This window comes from Oncorhynchus keta, chromosome 7, assembly GCF_023373465.1.
Source record: "Oncorhynchus keta strain PuntledgeMale-10-30-2019 chromosome 7, Oket_V2, whole genome shotgun sequence".
Classification (NCBI taxonomy): domain Eukaryota; kingdom Metazoa; phylum Chordata; class Actinopteri; order Salmoniformes; family Salmonidae; genus Oncorhynchus; species Oncorhynchus keta.
In genome coordinates, this window is record NC_068427.1 from 53,352,862 (window position 1) to 53,378,537 (window position 25,676).

Below are 25,676 nucleotides of genomic sequence, written 5' to 3' on the forward strand. Positions count from 1 at the left end.
TTGGCCATGTTCTGTTATAATCTCCTGCTGGTCATCTATGAACAGTTGAACATCTTGGCCATGTTCTGTTATAATCTCCTGCTGGTCATTTATGAACATTTGAACATCTTGGCCATGTTCTGTTATAATCTCCACCCGGCACAGCCAGAAGAGGACTGGCCACCCCACATAGCCTGGTTCCTCTCTAGGTTTCTTCCTAGGTTTTGGCCTTTCTAGGGAGTTTTACCTAGCCACCGTGCTTCTACACCTGCATTGCTTGCTGTTTGGGGTTTTAGGCTGGATTTCTGTACAGCACTTTGAGATATCAGCTGATGTACGAAGGGCTATATAAATACATTTGATTTGATCTGTTGTGCTATGGGTCAGACTGACCCGCACAGTTGAAACACACTGAGGACAGACAAAGAATCAATTAAAAACAGACACAACTTTATTTTTGTCATGTCATACCTTTCAGATAGAAGACATTTCAAGAACATTTCATTTTAAAAAGTCTATATTTAATAACTGAGTTAAACACATTTGCCTTGTATACTGAGCTACTGTATATTGTACTGTACTGTATACTGAGCTACTGTATATTGTACTGTACTGTATACTGAGCTACTGTATATTGTACTGTACTGTATACTGAGCTACTGTATATTGTACTGTACTGTATACTGAGCTACTGTATATTGTACTGTACTGTATACTGAGCTACTGTATATTGTACTGTACTGTATACTGAGCTACTGTATATTGTACTGTACTGTATACTGAGCTACTGTATATTGTACTGTACTGTATACTGAGCTACTGTATATTGTACTGTACTGTATACTGAGCTATTGTATATTGTACTGTACTGTATACTGAGCTACTGTATATTGTCTGTATACTGAGCTACTGTATATTGTACTGTACTGTATACTGAGCTACTGTATATTGTACTGTACTATATACTGAGCTACTGTATATTGTACTGTACTGTATACCGAGCTACTGTATATTGTACTGTACTGTATACTGAGCTACTGTATATTGTCTGTATACTGAGCTACTATATATTGTTGGTATACTGAACTAATGTATATTGTCTGTATACCGAGCTAATGTATATTGTCTGTATACTGAGCTAATGTATATTGTCTGTATACTGAGCTAATGTATATTGTACTGTACTGTATACTGAGCTAATGTATATTGTCTGTATACTGAGCTACTGTATATTGTACTGTACTGTACACTGAGCTACTGTATATTGTACTGTACTGTATACTGAGCTACTGTATATTGTAATGTACTGTATACTGAGCTACTGTATATTGTACTGTACTGTATACTGAGCTACTGTATATTGTACTGTACTGTATACCGAGCTACTGTATAGTGTACTGTATACTGAGCTCTTGTATATTGTACTGTACTGTACACTGAGCTACTGTATATTGTCATGTACTGTATACCGAGCTACTGTATATTGTACTGTACTGTATACTGAGCTACTGTATATTGTCTGTATACTGAGCTACTGTATATTGTCTGTATACTGAACTAATGTATATTGTCTGTATACCGAGCTAATGTATATTGTCTGTATACCGAGCTAATGTATATTGTCTGTATACTGAGCTAATGTATATTGTCTGTATACTGAGCTAATGTATATTGTCTGTATACTGAGCTACTGTATATTGTCTGTATACTGAGCTACTGTATATTGTACTGTACTGTATACTGAGCTACTGTATATTGTACTGTACTGTATACTGAGCTACTGTATATTGTACTGTACTGTATACTGAGCTATTGTATATTGTACTGTACTGTACACTGAGCTACTGTATATTGTAATGTACTGTATACTGAGCTACTGTATATTGTACTGTACTGTATACTGAGCTATTGTATATTGTACTGTACTGTACACTGAGCTACTGTATATTGTAATGTACTGTATACCGAGCTACTGTATATTGTACTGTACTGTATACTGAGCTACTGTATATTGTCTGTATACTGAGCTACTGTATATTCTCTGTATACCGAACTAATGTATATTGTCTGTATACCGAGCTAATGTATATTGTCTGTATACTGAGCTAATGTATATTGTCTGTATACTGAGCTAATGTATATTGTACTGTACTGTATACTGAGCTACTGTATATTGTCTGTATACTGAGCTACTGTATATTGTACTGTACTGTATACTGAGCTACTGTATATTGTACTGTACTGTACACTGAGCTAATGTATATTGTAATGTACTGTATACCGAGCTACTGTATATTGTACTGTACTGTATACCGAGCTACTGTATATTGTCTGTATACTGAGCTACTGTATATTGTCTGTATACTGAGCTACTATATATTGTTTGTATACTGAGCTAATGTATATTGTTGGTATACTGAACTAATGTATATTGTCTGTATACCGAGCTAATGTATATTGTCTGTATACCGAGCTAATGTATATTGTCTGTATACTGAGCTAATGTATATTGTCTGTATACTGAGCTACTGTATATTGTACTCTACTGTACACTGAGCTACTGTATATTGTACTGTACTGTATACTGAGCTACTGTATATTGTCTGTATACTGAGCTACTGTATATTGTACTGTACTGTATACTGAGCTACTGTATATTGTACTGTATACTGAGCTACTGTATATTGTAATGTACTGTATACTGAGCTACTGTATATTGTCTGTATACTGAGCTACTGTATATTGTTTGTATACTGAGCTAATGTATATTGTTGGTATACTGAACTAATGTATATTGTCTGTATACCGAGCTAATGTATATTGTCTGTATACTGAGCTACTGTATATTGTCTGTATACTGAGCTACTGTATATTGTACTGTACTGTACACTGAGCTACTGTATATTGTACTGTACTGTATACTGAGCTACTGTATATTGTCTGTATACTGAGCTACTGTATATTGTACTGTACTGTATACTGAGCTACTGTATATTGTACTGTACTGTATACTGAGCTACTGTATATTGTACTGTACTGTATACTGAACTAATGTATATTGTACTGTACTGTATACTGAACTACTGTATATTGTACTGTACTGTATACTGAGCTACTGTATATTGTACTGTACTGTATACTGAGCTATTGTATATTGTACTGTACTGTACACTGAGCTACTGTATATTGTAATGTACTGTATACCGAGCTACTGTATATTGTACTGTACTGTATACTGAGCTACTGTATATTGTCTGTATACTGAGCTACTGTATATTGTACTGTACTGTATACTGAGCTACTGTATATTGTACTGTACTGTATACTGAGCTACTGTATATTGTACTGTACTGTATACTGAGCTACTATATATTGTTGGTATACTGAACTAATGTATATTGTCTGTATACCGAGCTAATGTATATTGTCTGTATACTGAGCTAATGTATATTGTCTGTATACTGAGCTACTATATATTGTTGGTATACTGAACTAATGTATATTGTCTGTATACCGAGCTAATGTATATTGTCTGTATACTGAGCTAATGTATATTGTCTGTATACTGAGCTAATGTATATTGTCTGTATACTGAGCTAATGTATATTGTCTGTATACTGAGCTAATGTATATTGTCTGTATACTGAGCTAATGTATATTGTACTGTACTGTATACTGAGCTAATGTATATTGTCTGTATACTGAGCTACTGTATATTGTACTGTACTGTACACTGAGCTACTGTATATTGTCTGTATACTGAGCTACTGTATATTGTACTGTACTGTATACTGAGCTACTGTATATTGTACTGTACTGTACACTGAACTAATGTATATTGTCTGTATACTGAGCTACTGTATATTGTACTGTACTGTATACTGAACTAATGTATATTGTACTGTACTGTATACTGAACTACTGTATATTGTACTGTACTGTATACTGAGACACTGTATATTGTACTGTACTGTATACTGAGCTAATGTATATTGTCTGTATACTGAGCTACTGTATATTGTACTGTACTGTATACTGAACTAATGTATATTGTAAACGCAAAAAATGTGTGGAATTATAATATTTTCTACTAATACTTTTTGGGACTCTGTTCTGGATGTGGTGAGGAAAGAGAAGATTAATCTCGACTACAATGAGACAACAGGTGGGCCAACGTGCACAACATTTAACTTCGTAACATTAGCTAGCTGTCTCCTTGGACTATTTTACATTAATTCTAAGGCATTTGTGTCCCAACAGGAGGAAGATATGTTCCAAGAGAATCTGGAGTCAGACATGGATTCAGTTCACTCTGGACCATTAGAATCTGGAGTCAGACATGGATTCAGTTCACTCTGGACCATTAGAATCTGGAGTCAGACATGGATTCAGTTCACTCTGGACCATTAGAATCTGGAGTCAGACATGGATTCAGTTCACTCTGGACCATTAGAATCTGGAGTCAGACATGGATTCAGTTCACTCTGGACCATTAGAATCTGGAGTCAGACATGGATTCAGTTCACTCTGGACCATTAGAATCTGGAGTCAGACATGGATTCAGTTCACTCTGGACCATTTGGACAACCTTAAGACTAGATAATTTTGTGTTTGGTATGTGAAGTTTGTAAATACAAAGAAGTTTATGTCACAACGATGTCATCGGTCAAATATTTTAAATGCGTATTAGCCAATTCACTCAGGTTACACACAACACTGATAACATGAACTAAAATTTGGGGAAACTGTCAAATGAATGTATTGAAAATGCCTAAAATTTATTTTTCTGCTCACAGGGCAGAGTGCTGTTGGTAACAACTGGGCTAAAGGCCAATTCACAGAGGCCCGGGAGCTGGTGGACTCTGTTCTGGATGTGGTGAGGAAAGAGGCCCGGGAGCTGGTGGACTCTGTTCTGGATGTGGTGAGGAAAGAGGCCCGGGAGCTGGTGGACTCTGTTCTGGATGTGGTGAGGAAAGAGGCCCGGGAGCTGGTGGACTCTGTTCTGGATGTGGTGAGGAAAGAGGCCCGGGAGCTGGTGGACTCTGTTCTGGATGTGGTGAGGTAAGAAGCCCGGGAGCTGGTGGACTCTGTTCTGGATGTGGTGAGGAAAGAGGCCCGGGAGATGGTGGACTATGTTCTGGATGTGGTGAGGAAAGAGGCCCGGGAGCTGGTGGACTCTGTTCTGGATGTGGTGAGGAAAGAGGCCCGGGAGCTGGTGGACTCTGTTCTGGATGTGGTGAGGTAAGAAGCCCGGGAGCTGGTGGACTCTGTTCTGGATGTGGTGAGGAAAGAGGCCCGGGAGCTGGTGGACTATGTTCTGGATGTGGTGAGGAAAGAGGCCCGGGAGCTGGTGGACTCTGTTCTGGATGTGGTGAGGTAAGAGGCCCGGGAGCTGGTGGACTCTGTTCTGGATGTGGTGAGGTAAGAAGCCTGGGAGCTGGTGGACTCTGTTCTGGATGTGGTGAGGAAAGAGGCCCGGGAGCTGGTGGACTATGTTCTGGATGTGGTGAGGAAAGAGGCCCGGGAGCTGGTGGACTCTGTTCTGGATGTGGTGAGGAAAGAGGCCCGGGAGCTGGTGGACTCTGTTCTGGATGTGGTGAGGAAAGAGGCCCGGGAGCTGGTGGACTCTTTTCTGGATGTGGTGAGGTAAGAGGCCCGGGAGCTGTGACTGTCTACAGGGATTCCATCTCACTCCCTGGGTGCAGGCACAGGATCCGGCATGGGAACTCTGCTGATCAGTAATATCCGTGAAGAATACCCCGACCGAAATCATGAACACTTTTACAGTTGTGCCCTCTACCAAAGTATCAGACACTGTTGTTGAGTCTTACAGTGTTACCCTCTCCGTTCACCAGCTTGTAGAGAACAGATGAACAGACTTATTGCCTAGACAATGAAGCCTACGATATCTGCTTCGTGTGCCGTGAAGCTGGACGACACGGAGTTCACTGAGGCAGAGAGCAGCACGAATGGCCTGGTGCCAAGAGTACCAGCATTACCAGGACCCCACCACTGAGGAGGAAGGAGAGTTTGAAGAAGTTATAGGCTGAAAAGACATCTTCATTTTCCTTGGTTCTGTTGTCCAGTTCCATAGGGTTCTGTTGTCCAGTTCTATCAGGTTCTGTTGTCCAGTTCTATCTATAGGGTTCTGTTGTCCAGTTCTATCAATAGGGTTCTGTTGTCCAGTTCTATCAATAGGGTTCTGTTGTCCAGTTCTATCAACAGGGTTCTGTTGTCCAGTTCTATCAATAGGGTTCTGTTGTCCAGTTCTATCAACAGGGTTCTGTTGTCCAGTTCTATCAATAGGGTTCTGTTGTCCAGTTCTATCAATAGGGTTCTGTTGTCCAGTTCTATCAATAGGGTTCTGTTGTCCAGTTCTATCAATTTTATTTATTTATTTTATTTTTACCTTTATTTAACCAGGCAAGTCAGTTAAGAACATATTCTTATTTTCAATGACGGCCTGGGAACAGTGGGGCAGAACGGGGCAGAACGACCTTGTCAGCTCAGGGGTTTGAACTCGCAACCTTCCGGTTACTAGTCCAACGCTCTAACCACTAGGCTACGCTGCGGCCTCCACACTCTAACCACTAGGCTACCCTGCCGCCTCTACACTCTAACCACTAGGCTAGTTCTGTTGTCCAGTTGTCCAGTTCTAATTCTTGGTTCTGTTTAACACCACCTGATTTTGTGATATTTTGTCCATATGAATGTTGCATTTGGTGTGTTTACCAAAACACACGGTCTCAGTCTAATGATTGGTGTGTTTACCAAAACACACGGTCTCAGTCTAATGCTTGGTGTGTTTACCAAAACACACAGTCTCAGTCTAATGCTTGGTGTGTTTACCAAAACACACGGTCTCAGTCTAATGCTTGGTGTGTTTACCAAAACACACAGTCTCAGTCTAATGCTTGGTGTGTTTACCAAAACACACGGTCTCAGCCTAATGATTGGTGTGTTTACCAAAACACACGGTCTCAGTCTAATGCTTGGTGTGTTTACCAAAACACACAGTCTCAGTCTAATGCTTGGTGTGTTTACCAAAACACACAGTCTCAGTCTAATGATTGGTGTGTTTACCAAAACACACGGTCTCAGTCTAATGCTTGGTGTGTTTACCAAAACACACAGTCTCAGTCTAATGCTTGGTGTGTTTACCAAAACACACGGTCCCAGTCTAATGCTTGGTGTGTTTACCAAAACACACGGTCTCAGTCTAATGCTTGGTGTGTTTACCAAAACACACGGTCTCAGTCTAATGATTGGTGTTTACCAAAACATACGGTCTCAGTCTAATGATTGGTGTGTTTACCAAAACACACGGTCTCAGCCTAATGATTGGTGTGTTTACCAAAACACACGGTCCCAGTCTAATGCTTGGTGTGTTTACCAAAACACACGGTCTCAGTCTAATGCTTGGTGTGTTTACCAAAACACACGGTCTCAGTCTAATGATTGGTGTTTACCAAAACATACGGTCTCAGTCTAATGATTGGTGTGTTTACCAAAACACACAGTCTCAGTCTAATGCTTGGTGTGTTTACCAAAACACACAGTCTCAGTCTAATGCTTGGTGTGTTTACCAAAACACACGGTCTCAGTCTAATGATTGGTGTGTTTACCAAAACACACGGTCTCAGTCTAATGCTTGGTGTGTTTACCAAAACACACAGTCTCAGTCTAATGCTTGGTGTGTTTACCAAAACACACGGTCTCAGTCTAATGCTTGGTGTGTTTACCAAAACACACAGTCTCAGTCTAATGCTTGGTGTGTTTACCAAAACACACGGTCTCAGCCTAATGATTGGTGTGTTTACCAAAACACACGGTCTCAGTCTAATGATTGGTGTGTTTACCAAAACACACGGTCTCAGTCTAATGCTTGGTGTGTTTACCAAAACACACGGTCTCAGTCTAATGCTTGGTGTGTTTACCAAAACACACAGTCTCAGTCTAATGCTTGGTGTGTTTACCAAAACACACGGTCTCAGTCTAATGCTTGGTGTGTTTACCAAAACACACAGTCTCAGTCTAATGCTTGGTGTGTTTACCAAAACACACGGTCTCAGTCTAATGCTTGGTGTGTTTACCAAAACACACAGTCTCAGTCTAATGCTTGGTGTGTTTACCAAAACACACAGTCTCAGTCTAATGCTTGGTGTGTTTACCAAAACACACAGTCTCAGCCTAATGATTGGTGTGTTTACCAAAACACACGGTCTCAGTCTAATGCTTGGTGTGTTTACCAAAACACACAGTCTCAGTCTAATGCTTGGTGTGTTTACCAAAACACACAGTCTCAGTCTAATGCTTGGTGTGTTTACCAAAACATACGGTCTCAGTCTAATGCTTGGTGTGTTTACCAAAACACACGGTCTCACAGCCTAATGATTGGTGTGTTTACCAAAACACACAGTCTCAGTCTAATGCTTGGTGTGTTTATCAAAACACACGGTCTCAGTCTAATGCTTGGTGTGTTTACCAAAACACACGGTCTCACAGCCTAATGATTGGTGTGTTTACCAAAACACACAGTCTCAGTCTAATGCTTGGTGTGTTTACCAAAACACACGGTCTCAGTCTAATGCTTGGTGTGTTTACCAAAACACACAGTCTCAGTCTAATGATTGGTGTTTACCAAAACATACGGTCTCAGTCTAATGATTGGTGTGTTTACCAAAACACACAGTCTCAGTCTAATGCTTGGTGTGTTTACCAAAACACACAGTCTCAGTCTAATGCTTGGTGTGTTTACCAAAACACACGGTCTCAGTCTAATGATTGGTGTGTTTACCAAAACACACGGTCTCAGTCTAATGCTTGGTGTGTTTACCAAAACACACAGTCTCAGTCTAATGCTTGGTGTGTTTACCAAAACACACGGTCTCAGTCTAATGCTTGGTGTGTTTACCAAAACACACGGTCTCAGTCTAATGCTTGGTGTGTTTACCAAAACACACGGTCTCAGTCTAATGCTTGGTGTGTTTACCAAAACACACCGTCTCAGTCTAATGCTTGGTGTGTTTACCAAAACACACTGTCTCAGTCTAATGATTGGTGTGTTTACCAAAACACACAGTCTCAGTCTAATGCTTGGTGTGTTTACCAAAACACACGGTCTCAGCCTAATGATTGGTGTGTTTACCAAAACACACTGTCTCAGTCTAATGCTTGGTGTGTTTACCAAAACACACGGTCTCAGCCTAATGATTGGTGTGTTTACCAAAACACACGGTCTCAGCCTAATGATTGGTGTGTTTACCAAAACACACGGTCTCAGTCTAATGCTTGGTGTGTTTACCAAAACACACGGTCTCAGTCTAATGCTTGGTGTGTTTACCAAAACACACAGTCTCAGTCTAATGCTTGGTGTGTTTACCAAAACACACAGTCTCAGTCTAATGCTTGGTGTGTTTACCAAAACACACGGTCTCAGTCTAATGCTTGGTGTGTTTACCAAAACACACAGTCTCAGTCTAATGATTGGTGTGTTTACCAAAACACACAGTCTCAGTCTAATGCTTGGTGTGTTTACCAAAACACACTGTCTCAGTCTAATGATTGGTGTGTTTACCAAAACACACTGTCTCAGTCTAATGATTGGTGTGTTTACCAAAACACACAGTCTCAGTCTAATGCTTGGTGTGTTTACCAAAACACACGGTCTCAGTCTAATGCTTGGTGTGTTTACCAAAACACACAGTCTCAGTCTAATGATTGGTGTGTTTACCAAAACACACAGTCTCAGTCTAATGCTTGGTGTGTTTACCAAAACACACTGTCTCAGTCTAATGCTTGGTGTGTTTACCAAAACACACGGTCTCAGTCTAATGATTGGTGTGTTTACCAAAACACACGGTCTCAGTCTAATGCTTGGTGTGTTTACCAAAACACACGGTCTCAGTCTAATGCTTGGTGTGTTTACCAAAACACACAGTCTCAGTCTAATGCTTGGTGTGTTTATCAAAACACACGGTCTCAGTCTAATGCTTGGTGTGTTTACCAAAACACACGGTCTCACACCTAATGATTGGTGTGTTTACCAAAACACACGGTCTCAGCCTAATGCTTGGTGTGTTGAGGCAAAACACACTGTCTCAGTCTAATGCTTGGTGTGTTTACCAAAACACACGGTCTCAGTCTAATGATTGGTGTGTTTACCAAAACACACGGTCTCAGTCTAATGCTTGGTGTGTTTACCAAAACACACGGTCTCAGTCTAATGCTTGGTGTGTTTACCAAAACACACAGTCTCAGTCTAATGCTTGGTGTGTTTATCAAAACACACGGTCTCAGTCTAATGCTTGGTGTGTTTACCAAAACACACGGTCTCACAACCTAATGATTGGTGTGTTTACCAAAACACACAGTCTCAGTCTAATGCTTGGTGTGTTTACCAAAACACACGGTCTCAGCCTAATGATTGGTGTGTTTACCAAAACACACGGTCTCAGTCTAATGATTGGTGTGTTTACCAAAACACACGGTCTCAGTCTAATGCTTGGTGTGTTTACCAAAACACACGGTCTCAGCCTAATGATTGGTGTGTTTACCAAAACACACGGTCTCAGCCTAATGATTGGTGTGTTTACCAAAACACACGGTCTCAGCCTAATGATTGGTGTGTTTACCAAAACACACAGTCTCAGTCTAATGCTTGGTGTGTTTACCAAAACACACGGTCTCAGTCTAATGCTTGGTGTGTTTACCAAAACACACGGTCTCAGCCTAATGATTGTAATAAACACTAGATATTCAGAGGTAATAATTTATTACATTTAATTCAGTAGAATGTGAAATCAGTATTGACCACGTCAAGCTTTTTACACAGGTTTCCGTAATTTCAACGTAGAATTAATTCTCCGTTGTATGTTTTACCTTTTCGGCTGACTGGTTTTACAATGGATGCAACTGTGTAATTGAATATTGCATTAAGAACAAATAAGATGTAAGGCAGAAACAAATATCACCAATGACAAACGATCTGTACGTTCCTGAGGTAGAGAGAGACTCAACACCACCACAAAATTAAACGGTTCAGTTGTTATGAATATTGCTATGACAATCCAATTGTAAGGCACTTTTAATTTCAGTTTAGTTACATGTTTAATGTTTATCTGAAAATACTTTACATTGATCCAAGTATTACACTTTTTAAAAAGTTTACATTTCAAGACTTATGAGGCACAGACAGTAGCATCCAGGTCAGGGGGTAGGTAGGGTCAGGGGTTAGGCAGGGTCAGGGGTTAGGTAGGGTCAGGGGTTAGGTAGGGTCAGGGGGTAGGTAGGGTCAGGGGGTAGGGGGTAGGTAGGGTCAGGGGGTAGGCAGGGTCAGGGGGTAGGCAGGGTCAGGGGGTAGGTAGGGTCAGGGGTTAGGCAGGGTCAGGGGGTAGGCAGGGTCAGGGGGTAGGTAGGGTCAGGGGTTAGGCAGGGTCAGGGGTTAGGTAGGGTCAGGGGTTAGGTAGGGTCAGGGGTTAGGTAGGGTCAGGGGTTAGGCAGGGTCAGGGGTTAGGTAGGGTCAGGGGTTAGGCAGGGTCAGGGGTAGGCAGGATCAGGGGTTAGGTAGTGTCAAGGGGTAGGCAGGGTCAGGGGTAGGCAGGATCAGGGGGTAGGCAGAGTCAGGGGTTAGGCAGGGTCAGGGGGTAGGCAGGGTCAGGGGTTAGGCAGGGTCAGGGGTTAGGCAGGGTCAGGGGTTAGGCAGGGTCAGGGGTTAGGCAGGGTCAGGGGTTAGGCAGGGTCAGGGGTTAGGCAGGGTCAGGGGGTAGGCAGGGTCAGGGGTTAGGCAGGGTCAGGGGTTAGGCAGGGTCAGGGGATAGGCAGGGTCAGGGGGTAGGTAGGGTCAGCGGGTAGACAGGGTCAGGGGGTAGGTAGGGTCAGGGGTTAGGTAGGGTAAGTGTGTAGGCAGGGTCAGGGGATAGACAGGGTAAGGGGATAGACAGGATAAAGAGGGGTATATATCTGTGCAGCAGGCGAGGCCAGGGTCAGGAGGTAGGTAAGGTCAAAGGTGAGGCTCCTTCTTCATCAGGAGACTCCTGTCCTGACAGACTCCTGTCCTTCCTGGTAGATTGCTGTCCTTCCAGGCAGACTGCTGTCCTTCCAGGCAGACTGCTGTCCTTCCTGGCAGACTGATGTCCTTCCTGGCAGACTCCTGTCCTTCCTGACAGACTGCTGACCTTCCTGGCAGACTGCTGTCCTTCCTGGCAGACTGCTGTCCTTCCAGGCAGACTGCTGTCCTTCCTGGCAGACTGCTGTCCTTCCTGGCAGACTGCTGTCCTTCCTGACAGACTGCTGTCCTTCCTGGCAGACTGCTGTCCTTCCTGGCAGACTGCTGTCCTTCCAGGCAGACTGCTGTCCTTCCTGGCAGACTGCTGTCCTTCCTGGCAGACTGCTGTCCTTCCTGGCAGACTGCTGTCCTTCCTGGCAGACTGCTGTCCTTCCTGGCAGACTGCTGTCCTTCCTGGCAGACTGCTGTCCTTCCTGGCAGACTGCTGTCCTTCCAGACTGAACAGCTTCTGGCAGACTGCTGTCCTTCCTGACAGACTCCTGTCCTTCCTGGCAGACTGCTGTCCTTCCTGGCAGACTGCTGTCCTTCCTGACAGACTCCCTCCCACTCACCCCCCTAACACCTTTCTGTTTCTACTGTTCCCAAAGAAAATGTTCTTCCCACTAAGGTTGAAAAGATTTGGTATCAGATCCTCAAAAAAATGTATCCAGCTGCATCATTGAGAGCATCTTGACTGATGGCATCACTGCTTGGTACGGTAAGTGCACCACCGTCGACCGCATGGCGCTACAGATGGTGGTGCGGACAGCCCAGTACAGCACTGGGGTCGAGTTCCTTTCCATTCAGTACCTCCATATCAAAACGGTGGGAAAGGAAGGCCTGGAAATATGTCTAAGACTCAAGCAACTGTTCTCTCTGCTACCGAATGGAAAGAGGTACCGGAGTGCCAAGTCTGATACCAACAGGCTCCTGAACAGCTTCTACCCCCAAGCCATCAGACTGCTGAACAGCTTCTACCCCCAAGCCACCAGACTGCTGAACAGCTTCTACCCCCAAGCCATCAGACTGCTGAACACCTTCTACCCCCAAGCCACCAGACTGCTGAACAGCTTCTACCCCCAAGCCAGACTGCTGAACAGCTTCTACCCCCAAGCCCAGACTGCTGAACAGCTTCTACCCCCAAGCCATCAGACTGCTGAACAGCTTCTACCCCCAAGCCATCAGACTGCTGAACAGCTTCTACCCCCAAGCCATCAGACTGCTGAACAGCTTCTACCCCCAAGCCATCAGACTGCTGAACAGCTTCTACCCCCAAGCCATCAGACTGCTGAACAGCTTCTACCCCAAGCCATCAGACTGCTGAACAGCTTCTACCCCCAAGCCATCAGACTGCTGAACAGCTTCTACCCCCAAGCCATCAGACTGCTGAACAGCTTCTCCCCCAAGCCATCAGACTGCTGAACAGCTTCTACCCCCAAGCCATCAGACTGCTGAACAGCTTCTACCCCCAAGCCATCAGACTGCTGAACAGCTTCTATCCCCCAAGCCATCAGACTGCTGAACAGCTTCTACCCCCAAGCCATCAGACTGCTGAACAGCTTCTACCCCCAAGCCATCAGACTGCTGAACAGCTTCTACCCCCAAGCCATCAGACTGCTGAACAGCTTCTACCCCCAAGCCATCAGACTGCTGAACAGCTTCTACCCCCAAGCCATCAGACTGCTGAACAGCTTCTACCCCCAAACCATCAGACTGCTGAACAGCTTCTACCCCCAAGCCATCAGACTGCTGAACAGCTTCTATGAGACCCCCAATTTGCTCACAAACACCAGTATCCGTCTCCTCCCCCTATATATCTACCTCCATCACTCCAGTATCCGTCTCCTCCCCCCTATATATCTACCTCCATCACTCCAGTATCCCTGTACATATCTACCTCCATCACTCCAGTGGACCTATTCATTAAAGATGACATAATATTTATGGACAAGAAGAACATTATTTAAAGATACATAATATTTACAGTAGTGGTCAAATGTTTGGACACACCTACTCATTCAAGTTATGGTATACAGAAGATAGCCCTATTTGGTAATAGACCAAGTTTGTATTATGGCAAGAACAGCTCAAATAAGCAAAGAGAAACGACAGTCCATCATTGCTTTAAGACATGAAGGTCAGTCAATATGGAACATTTCAAGAACTTTGAAAGTTTCTTCAAGTGCAGTTACAAAAACCATCTATGATGAAACTGGCTCTCATGAGGAAAGAAAGACCCAGAGTTACCTCTGCTGCAGAGGATAAGATCATTAGAGTTACCTGGCTCTCATGAGGACCACCACAGGAATGGAAGGTCCAGAGTTACCTCTGCTGCAGAGGATAAGTTCATTAGAGTTACCTGTCTCTCCTGAGGACCGCCACAGGAAAGAAAGACCCAGAGTTACCTCTGCTGCAGAGGATAAATTCAGTACTATTCAGTTACTAGCCTCAGATTGCAGCCCAAATAAATGCTTCACAGAGTTCAAGTAACAGACACATCTCAACAACAACTGTTCAGAGGAGACTGCATGACCGAGGCCTTCATGGTCAAATTGCTACAAAGAAACCACTACTAAAGGACACCAATAAGAAAAATATAATTTTTTGGGCCAAGAAACACGAGGAATGGACATTAGACAGGTGGAAATTTGTCCTTTGGTCTGATGAGTTCAAATTTGAGATTTTTGGTTCCAACCACCGTGTCTTTTTGAGACAGAGTAGGTAAACGGATGATCTCTGCATGTGTATTTCCCACCGTGAAGCATGGAGGAGGAGGTGTGATGGTGCTTAGCTGGTGACACTGTCAGTGATTTATTTAGAATTCAAGGCACACTTAACCAGCATGGCTACCACAGCATTCTGCAGCAATACACCATCCCATCTGGTTTGTGCTTAGTGGGATTATCATTGGTTTTTCAACAGGACAATGACACAACACACATCCAGGCTGTGTAAGGGCTATTTGACCAAAAAGGAGAGTGATGGAGTGTTGCATCAGATGACCTGGCCTCCACAATCACCCGACCACAACCCAATTGAGATAGTATGGGATGAGTTCGACCGCAGAGTTAAGGAAAAGCAGCCAACAAGCGCTCAGCATAAGTGGGAACTCCTTCAAAAGACTGTTGAAAAAGCATTCCAGGTGAAACTGGTTGAGAGAATATCAAGAGTGTGCAAAGCTGTCATCAAGGCAAAGAGTGGCTACTTTGAAGAATCTCAAATATAAAATATATGTTGATTTGTTTCACACTTTTTTGGTTACTACATGATTCCATATGTGTTATTTCATAGTTTTGATGTCTTCACTATTATTCTACAATGTAGAAAATAAAGAATATCCCTGGAATGAGTAGGTGTGTCTAAACTGTTGACTGGTACTGTGTGTGTGTATATATATATATATATATAAATAAATAATAATTTTGAACGGGATAGGAGAGATTTTATAAAATGTACATTAATGTATACAAAAATGTATACAAACAAGTACTAAACAAACACAAGTATGAATATAAAAATATGAAAGTATTGGTGTTATCCTGCAGAAAATAATAAACCTTTTAAAAAGCATTTTAAATTTACCGAGGACAATCTAAAAAATATTTACAGAGTTTCTGTCTTCATTCATTATTAGTGTCCCAATTTGTCTTCAGTGGTCAGAGTTTGAGCTCTTCGTGAAATCTCTGTAAAAAAAAAAAAGAAGCAGATCAACAAATCAGACTTTACACAAATCAATCATGTCTGTTTTTACGTCCAATATGAAGATGTGCCGTCTTAATTAAATGGTTTCATTTTTGTCCTTGTTTCGTTTTATGCAGTTTGGCAGCTCAGAAACATCAAAGACAAAGATGGTCATGATCAAAACAAACGATGTGCAAACAAGAAGAAATGGGTCAAGCAGATTGGTTTACTGCAGTCACCTCTCACTTCTCACACAGAGCTGACTGACTACAGCCTCCCTCTCACACAGAGCTGACTGACTACAGCCTCCCTCTCACACAGAGCTGACTGACTACAGCCTCCCTCTCACACAGAGCTGACTGACTACAGCCTCCCTCTCACACAGAGCTGACTGACTACAGCCTCCCTCTCACACAGAGCTGACTGACTACAGCCTCCCTCTCACACAGAGCTGACTGACTACAGCCTCCCTCTCACACAGAGCTGACTGACTACAGCCTCCCTCTCACACAGAGCTGACTGACTACAGCCTCCCTCTCACACAGAGCTGACTGACTACAGCCTCCCTCTCACACAGAGCTGACTGACTACAGCCTCCCTCTCACACAGAGCTGACTGACTACAGCCTCCCTCTCACACAGAGCTGACTGACTACAGCCTCCCTCTCACACAGAGCTGACTGACTACAGCCTCCCTCTCACACAGAACTGATTGACTACAGCCTCCCTCTCACACAGAGCTGACTGACTACAGTCTCCCTCTCACACAGAGCTGACTGACTACAGTCTGCCTCACACACAGAACTGACTACAGCCTCCCTCTCACACAGAGGCTGCCAATTCGCACCCTATTCCATACATAGTGCACTACTTTTGACCAGGGCCCATATTTGGTAAAAAGTAGTGAAATATATAGGGAATATGGTCCAATGTAGTGCACTACATAGGGAATAGGGTGCCATTTGGGATGTAGCCGTTCAGAGATAAAATACCATGTTGACTCGACAGAGGTTATTCACAGACACAGAGACAGATATTCTGGGCTCTGCTCTCGAGGTCGACCGATTAAATCGGCGTGGCCGATTTGAAGTTTCCATAACAATCGGTAATCGGCATGATGGCAGATTACATTGTGTTCCACGAGGAGACTGGCAGGCTGACCACCTGTTACTCCACGAGGAGACTGGCAGGCTGACTACCTGTTACTCCACGAGGAGACTGGCAGGCTGACCACCTGTTACTCCACGAGGAGACTGGCAGGCTGACCACCTGTTACTCCACGAGGAGACTGGCAGGCTGACCACCTGTTACTCCACGAGGAGACTGGCAGGCTGACCACCTGTTACTCCACGAGGAGACTGGCAGGCTGACCACCTGTTACTCCACGAGGAGACTGGCAGGCTGACCACCTGTTACTTGGCAGGCTGACCACCTGTTACTCCACGAGGAGACTGGCAGGCTGACCACCTGTTACTCCACGAGGAGATATGGCAGGCTGACCACCTGTTACTCCACGAGGAGACTGGCAGGCTGACCACCTGTTACTCCACGAGGAGACTGCGTGGCAGGCTGACTACCTGTTACTCCACGAGGAGACTGGCAAGCTGACCACCTGTTACTCCACGAGGAGACTGCGTGGCAGGCTGACTACCTGTTACTCCACGAGGAGACTGGCAGGCTGACCACCTGTTACTCCACGAGGAGACTGGCAGGCTGACCACCTGTTACTCCACGAGGAGACTGGCAGGCTGACCACCTGTTACTCCACGAGGAGACTGGCAGGCTGACCACCTGTTACTCCACGAGGAGACTGCGTGGCAGGCTGACCACCTGTTACTCCACGAGGAGACTGGCAGGCTGACCACCTGTTACTCCACGAGGAGACTGGCAGGCTGACCACCTGTTACTCCACGAGGAGACTGGCAGGCTGACCACCTGTTACTCCACGAGGAGACTGGCAGGCTGACCACCTGTTACTCCACGAGGAGACTGGCAGGCTGACCACCTGTTACTCCACGAGGAGACTGGCAGGCTGACCACCTGTTACTCCACGAGAAGACTGGCAGGCTGACCACCTGTTACTCCACGAGGAGACTGGCAGGCTGACCACCTGTTACTCCACGAGGAGACTGGCAGGCTGACCACCTGTTACTCCACGAGGAGACTGGCAGGCTGACCACCTGTTACTCCACGAGGAGACTGGCAGAGACTGACCACCTGTTACTCCACGAGGAGACTGGCAGGCTGACCACCTGTTACTCCACGAGGAGACTGGCAGGCTGACCACCTGTTACTCCACGAGGAGACTGGCAGGCTGACCACCTGTTACTCCACGAGGAGACTGGCAGGCTGACCACCTGTTACTCCACGAGGAGACTGGCAGGCTGACCACCTGTTACTCCACGAGGAGACTGGCAGGCTGACCACCTGTTACTCCACGAGGAGACTGGCAGGCTGACCACCTGTTACTCCACGAGGAGACTGCGTGGCAGGCTGACTACCTGTTACTCCACGAGGAGACTGGCAGGCTGACCACCTGTTACTCCACGAGGAGACTGGCAGGCTGACCACCTGTTACTCCACGAGGAGACTGGCAGGCTGACCACCTGTTACTCCACGAGGAGACTGCGTGGCAGGCTGACCACCTGTTACTCCACGAGGAGACTGGCAGGCTGACTACCTGTTACTCCACGAGGAGACTGGCAGGCTGACCACCTGTTACTCCACAAGGAGACTGGCAGGCTGACCACCTGTTACTCCACGAGGAGACTGGCAGGCTGACCACCTGTTACTCCACGAGGAGACTGGCAGGCTGACCACCTGTTACTCCACGAGGAGACTGGCAGGCTGACCACCTGCAGAGACTGGACTGACCACCTGTTACTCCACAAGGAGACTGGCAGGCTGACCACCTGTTACTCCACGAGGAGACTGGCAGGCTGACCACCTGTTACTCCACGAGGAGACTGGCAGGCTGACCACCTGTTACTCCACGAGGAGACTGGCAGGCTGACCACCTGTTACTCCACGAGGAGACTGGCAGGCTGACCACCTGTTACTCCACAAGGAGACTGGCAGGCTGACCACCTGTTACTCCACGAGGAGACTGGCAGGCTGACCACCTGTTACTCCACAAGGAGACTGGCAGGCTGACCACCTGTTACTCCACAAGGAGACTGGCAGGCTGACCACCTGTTACTCCACAAGGAGACTGGCAGGCTGACCACCTGTTACTCCACGAGAGAGACTGTTACTCCACGAGGAGACTGAGGTGGCAGGCTGACCACCTGTTACTCCACGAGGAGACTGGCAGGCTGACCACCTGTTACTCCCACGAGGAGACGAGGAGACTGGCAGGCTGACCACCTGTTACTCCACGAGGAGACTGGCAGGCTGACCACCTGTTACTCCACGAGGAGACTGGCAGGCTGACCACCTGTTACTCCACGAGGAGACTGGCAGGCTGACCACCTGTTACTCCACGAGGAGACTGGCAGGCTGACCACCTGTTACTCCACGAGGAGACTGGCAGGCTGACCACCTGTTACTCCACGAGGAGACTGGCAGGCTGACCTGTTACTCCACAAGGAGACTGGCAGGCTGACCACCTGTTACTCCACGAGGAGACTGGCAGGCTGACCACCTGTTACTCCACGAGGAGACTGGCAGGCTGACCACCCTGTTAGGCTCCACTGAGGAGAGAGGCTGACCACCTCCACGAGGAGACTGGCAGGCTGACCACCTGTTACTCCACGAGGAGACTGGTGCAGGCTGACCACCTGTTACTCCACGAGGAGACTGGCAGGCTGACCACCTGTTACTCCCACGAGGAGACTGGCAGGCTGACCACCTGTTACTCCACAAGGAGACTGGCAGGCTGACTGACCACCTGTTACTCCACGAGGAGACTGGCAGGCTGACCACCTGTTACTGACCACCTGAGGAGACTGGCAGGCTGACCACCTGTTACTCCACGAGGAGACTGGCAGGCTGACCACCTGTTACTCCACAAGGAGACTGGCAGGCTGACCACCTGTTACTCCACGAGGAGACTGGCAGGCTGACCACCTGTTACTCCACGAGGAGACTGGCAGGCTGACCACCTGTTACTCCACGAGGAGACTGGCAGGCTGACCACCTGTTACTCCACGAGGAGACTGGCAGGCTGACCACCTGTTACTCCACGAGGAGACTGGCAGGCTGACCACCTGTTACTCCACGAGGAGACTGGCAGGCTGACCACCTGTTACTCCACGAGGAGACTGGCAGGCTGACCACCTGTTACTCCATGAGGAGACTGGCAGGGACCACCTGTTACTCCACAAGGAGACTGGCAGGCTGACCACCTGTTACTCCACGAGGAGACTGGCAGGCTGACCACCTGTTACTCCACGAGGAGACTGGCAGCTGACCACCTGTTACTCCACGAGGAGACTGGCAGGCTGACCACCTGTTACTCCACGAGGAGACTGGCAGGCTGACCACCTGTTACTCCACGAGGAGACTGGCAGGCTGACCACCTGTTACTCCACGAGGAGACTGGCAGGCTGACCACCTGTTACTCCACGAGGAGACTGGCAGGCTGACCACCTGTTACTCCACGAGGAGACTGGCAGGCTGACCACCTGTTACTCCATGAGGAGACTGGCAGGCTGACCACCTGTCCATGAGGAGACTGGCAGGCTGACCACCTGTTACTCCATGAGGAGACTGGCAGGCTGACCACCTGTTACTCCATGAGGAGACTGGCAGGCTGACCACCTGTTACTCCATGAGGAGACTGGCAGGCTGACCACCTGTTACTCCACGAGGAGACTGGCAGGCTGACCACCTGTTACTCCACGAGGAGACTGGCTGACCACCACTCCACGAGGAGACTGGCAGGCTGACCACCTGTTACTCCACGAGGAGACTGGCAGGCTGACCACCTGTTACTCCACGAGGAGACTGGCAGGCTGACCACCTGTTACTCCACGAGGAGACTGGCAGGCTGACCACCTGTTACTCCATGAGGAGACTGGCAGGCTGACCACCTGTTACTCCACGAGGAGACTGGCAGGCTGACCACCTGTTACTCCACGAGGAGACTGGCAGGCTGACCACCTGTTACTCCACGAGGAGACTGACTGACCACCTGTTACTCCACGAGGAGACTGGCAGGCTGACCACCTGTTACTCCACGAGGAGACTGGCAGGCTGACCACCTGTTACTCCATGAGGAGACTGGCAGGCTGACCACCTGTTACTCCACGAGGAGACTGGCAGGCTGACCACCTGTTACTCCACGAGGAGACTGGCAGGCTGACCACCTGTTACTCCACGAGGAGACTGGCAGGCTGACCACCTGTTACTCCACGAGGAGACTGGCAGGCTGACCACCTGTTACTCCACGAGGAGACTGGCAGGCTGACCACCTGTTACTCCACGAGGAGACTGGCAGGCTGACCACCTGTTACTCCATGAGGAGACTGGCAGGCTGACCACCTGTTACTCCACGAGGAGACTGGCAGGCTGACCACCTGTTACTCCACGAGGAGACTGGCAGGCTGACCACCTGTTACTCCACGAGGAGACTGGCAGGCTGACCACCTGTTACTCCACGAGGAGACTGGCAGGCTGACCACCTGTTACTCCACGAGGAGACTGGCAGGCTGACTACCTGTTACGTGAGGGCAGCAAGGAGCCAAGGTAAGGTGCTAGCTAGCATTAAACGTATCTTATAAATAACAATCCAATCTTCACATAATCACTAGTTAACTACACATGGTTGATGATATTACTAGGTTAACTAGCTTGTCCTGCGTTGCATATAATCAATGCGGTGCCTGTTAATTTATCATCGAATCACAGCCTACTACGCCAAACGGGGATGATTTAACAAAAACACATTCACGAAAAAAAGCACAATCGTTGCACGAAATGATAGTTTCCAGATTTGACCATATTAATGACCAAAGGCTCGTATTTCTGTGTTTATTATATTATAATTAAGCCTCTGATTTGATATTTGATAGAGCAGTCTGACTGAGCAGTGGTTGGCTGCAGGCTCGTGAGCATTCATTTAAACTTTCCTTTGTTTGCCAGCAGCTCTTCGCTGTGCTTGAACCACTGCTCTGTTTATGACTTCAAGCCTATCAACTCCTGTGATTAGGCAAAAACTAAAGTGCCTATTAGAACATCCAATAGTCAAAGGTATATGAAATACAAATGGTATAGAGGGAAATAGTCCTATAATAACTACAACCTAAAACTTCTTAACTGGGAATATTGAAGACTCATGTTAAAAGGAACCACCAGCTTTCATATGTTCTCATGTTCTGAGCAAGGAACTGAAATGTTAGCTTTCTTACATAGCACATATTGCACTTTTACTTTCTTCTCCAACACTTTGTTTTTGAATTATTTAAACCAAATAGAACATGTTTCATTATTTATTTGAGACTAAATAGATTTTATGTATTATATCAAGTTAAAATAAAAGTGTTCATGGTTCATTCAGTAATGTTGTAATTGTCATTATTACAAAAAACACAGCCAAACCTTATTTTTTCTTTGCGGGGTGTATTGAGCGAAGTGAACTGCTTTGAAGACAACGAGCAATGACCTCATTGTGCACCAATAATATCAGCGAAGTTTCGTTGATTGACTGTATTTCTGCCCAATGACCACTGATCGTCTTGAAATCTAGCTTGGTAGATAGCCAATGAGCTGAGGTAAACGCCAGTATATATATATATATATATATATATATATATATATATATATATATATATATATATATATATAAAATACAAATTAAATATATATAAATCGGCAGATTTTTGGTCTTCCAATAAATCGGTATCGGCGTTGAAAAATCTGAATCGATCGACCTCGACACTGCCACTACTCTACTCTGGTCAGAGAACACTGCCCCTACTATACTCTGGTTAGAGACCACTGCCACTACTCTACTCTGGTTAGAGACCACTGCCACTACTCTACTCTGGTTAGAGACCACTGCCACTACTCTACTCTGGTTAGAGACCACTGCCCCTACTCTACTCTGGTCAGAGAACACTGCCCCTACTCTACTCTGGTCAGAGACCACTGCCCCTACTCTACTCTGGTCAGAGACCACTGCCACTACTCTACTCTGGTCAGAGACCACTGCCACTACTCTACTCTGGTTAGAGACCACTGCCACTACTCTACTCTGGTTAGAGACCACTGCCACTACTCTACTCTGGTTAGAGACCACTGCCACTACTCTACTCTGGTTAGAGACCACTGCCACTACTCTACTCTGGTTAGAGACCACTGCCCCTACTCTACTCTGGTCAGAGAACACTGCCCCTACTCTACCCTGGTCAGAGACCACTGCCCCTACTCTACTCTGGTCAGAGACCACTGCCACTACTCTACTCTGGTTAGAGACCACTGCCACTACTCTACTCTGGTTAGAGACCACTGCCACTACTCTACTCTGGTTAGAGACCACTGCCACTACTCTACTCTGGTTAGAGACCACTGCCACTACTCTACTCTGGTTAGAGACCACTGCCACTACTCTACTCTGGTTAGAGACCACTGCCACTACTCTACTCTGGTTAGAGACCACTGCCCCTACTCTACTCTGGTCAGAGAACACTGCCCCTACTCTACTCTGGTCAGAGAACACTGCCCCTACTCTACTCTGGTCAGAGACCACTGCCCCTACTCTACTCTGGTCAGAGACCACTGCCCCTACTCTACTCTGGTTAGAGACCACTGCCACTACTCTACTCTGGTTAGAGACCACTGCCACTACTCTACTCTGGTTAGAGACCACTGCCACTACTCTACTCTGTTTAGAGACCACTGCCACTACTCTACTCTGGTCAGAGACCACTGCCACTACTCTACTCTGGTTAGAGACCACTGCCACTACTCTACTCTGGTGAGAGACCACTGCCACTACTCTACTCTGTTTAGAGACCACTGCCACTACTCTACTCTGTTTAGAGACCACTGCCACTACTCTACTCTGGTCAGAGACCACTGCCACTACTCTACTCTGGTTAGAGACCACTGCCACTACTCTACTCTGGTTAGAGACCACTGCCACTACTCTACTCTGGTTAGAGACCACTGCCACTACTCTACTCTGGTTAGAGACCACTGCCACTACTCTACTCTGGTTAGAGACCACTGCCACTACTCTACTCTGGTTAGAGACCACTGCCACTACTCTACTCTGGTTAGAGACCACTGCCACTACTCTACTCTGGTCAGAGAACACTGCCCCTACTCTACTCTGGTCAGAGACCACTGCCCCTACTCTACTCTGGTCAGAGACCACTGCCCCTACTCTACTCTGGTCAGAGACCACTGCCACTACTCTACTCTGGTTAGAGACCACTGCCACTACTCTACTCTGGTTAGAGACCACTGCCACTACTCTACTCTGGTTAGAGACCACTGCCACTACTCTACTCTGGTTAGAGACCACTGCCACTACTCTACTCTGGTTAGAGACCACTGCCACTACTCTACTCTGGTCAGAGACCACTGCCCCTACTCTACCCTGGTCAGAGACCACTGCCCCTACTCTACTCTGGTCAGAGACCACTGCCCCTACTCTACTCTGGTTAGAGACCACTGCCACTACTCTACTCTGGTTAGAGACCACTGCCACTACTCTACTCTGGTTAGAGACCACTGCCACTACTCTACTCTGTTTAGAGACCACTGCCACTACTCTACTCTGGTCAGAGACCACTGCCACTACTCTACTCTGGTTAGAGACCACTGCCACTACTCTACTCTGGTGAGAGACCACTGCCACTACTCTACTCTGTTTAGAGACCACTGCCACTACTCTACTCTGGTTAGAGACCACTGCCACTACTCTACTCTGGTTAGAGACCACTGCCACTACTCTACTCTGGTGAGAGACCACTGCCACTACTCTACTCTGGTTAGAGACCACTGCCACTACTCTACTCTGGTTAGAGACCACTGCCACTACTCTACTCTGGTTAGAGACCACTGCCACTACTCTACTCTGTTTAGAGACCACTGCCACTACTCTACTCTGGTCAGAGACCACTGCCACTACTCTACTCTGGTCAGAGACCACTGCCACTACTCTACTCTGGTGAGAGACCACTGCCACTACTCTACTCTGGTTAGAGACCACTGCCACTACTCTACTCTGGTTAGAGACCACTGCCACTACTCTACTCTGGTCAGAGACCACTGCCAGTACTCTACTCTGGTTAGAGACCACTGCCACTACTCTACTCTGGTTAGAGACCACTGCCACTACTCTACTCTGGTTAGGGACCACTGCCACTACTCTACTCTGGTTAGAGACCACTGCCACTACTCTACTCTGGTTAGAGACCACTGCCACTACTCTACTCTGGTTAGAGACCACTGCCACTACTCTACTCTGGTTAGAGACCACTGCCACTACTCTACTCTGATTAGAGACCACTGCCACTACTCTACTCTGGTTAGAGACCACTGCCACTACTCTACTCTGGTTAGAGACCACTGCCACTACTCTACTCTGGTTAGAGACCACTGCCACTACTCTACTCTGGTTAGAGACCACTGCCACTACTCTACTCTGGTTAGAGACCACTGCCACTACTCTACTCTGGTTAGAGACCACTGCCACTACTCTACTCTGGTTAGAGACCACTGCCACTACTCTACTCTGGTTAGAGACCACTGCCACTACTCTACTCTGGTTAGAGACCACTGCCACTACTCTACTCTGGTTAGAGACCACTGCCACTACTCTACTCTGGTTAGAGACCACTGCCACTACTCTACTCTGGTTAGAGTCCACTGCCACTACTCTACTCTGGTCAGAGACCACTGCCACTACTCTACTCTGGTGAGAGACCACTGCCACTACTCTACTCTGTTTAGAGACCACTGCCACTACTCTACTCTGGTTAGAGACCACTGCCACTACTCTACTCTGGTGAGAGACCACT

General features: G+C 46.6%; 1 protein-coding gene and 2 long non-coding RNA genes across 11 annotated transcripts in view; 1 reads left to right on the plus strand and 2 right to left on the minus strand.

Moving 5' to 3' along the window:
* The first annotated feature begins 11,165 nt into the window (after nt 1-11,165).
* Nucleotides 11,166-11,806, plus strand: LOC127931216 (uncharacterized). Its single transcript, XR_008140397.1, has 3 exons — nt 11,166-11,290; nt 11,342-11,443; nt 11,680-11,806. It is a non-coding gene; the product is annotated as an uncharacterized LOC127931216 (long non-coding RNA).
* A 2,014-nt stretch (nt 11,807-13,820) lies between these two features.
* The window catches only part of prkag3b (protein kinase, AMP-activated, gamma 3b non-catalytic subunit), a 32,483-nt gene continuing 20,627 nt past the window's right edge, over nt 13,821-25,676 (minus strand). For all 4 annotated transcript variants that reach the window (XR_008140398.1, XM_052523161.1, XM_052523159.1 and 1 more), the window contains one exon: nt 13,821-15,708. Coding sequence is in view for 3 of the 4 variants with exons in the window: in XM_052523159.1 (XP_052379119.1) it covers nt 15,656-15,708 (53 nt within the window). In the remaining variant the exon portion in view is untranslated. The remainder of the gene's footprint in view (nt 15,709-25,676) is intronic.
* LOC127931218 (uncharacterized) lies at nt 17,194-19,980 on the minus strand. Of its 6 annotated transcripts, XR_008140404.1 has the most exons (4): nt 19,704-19,980; nt 18,618-18,932; nt 18,168-18,241; nt 17,194-17,282 (listed from the first exon to the last, which is right to left on the minus strand). It is a non-coding gene; the product is annotated as an uncharacterized LOC127931218 (long non-coding RNA). The 6 variants fall into 6 exon arrangements; XR_008140406.1 differs by lacking the exon at nt 17,194-17,282 and having other exon boundaries at nt 17,928-18,241; nt 18,618-18,862; XR_008140405.1 differs by lacking the exon at nt 17,194-17,282 and having other exon boundaries at nt 17,928-18,241; nt 18,618-18,897.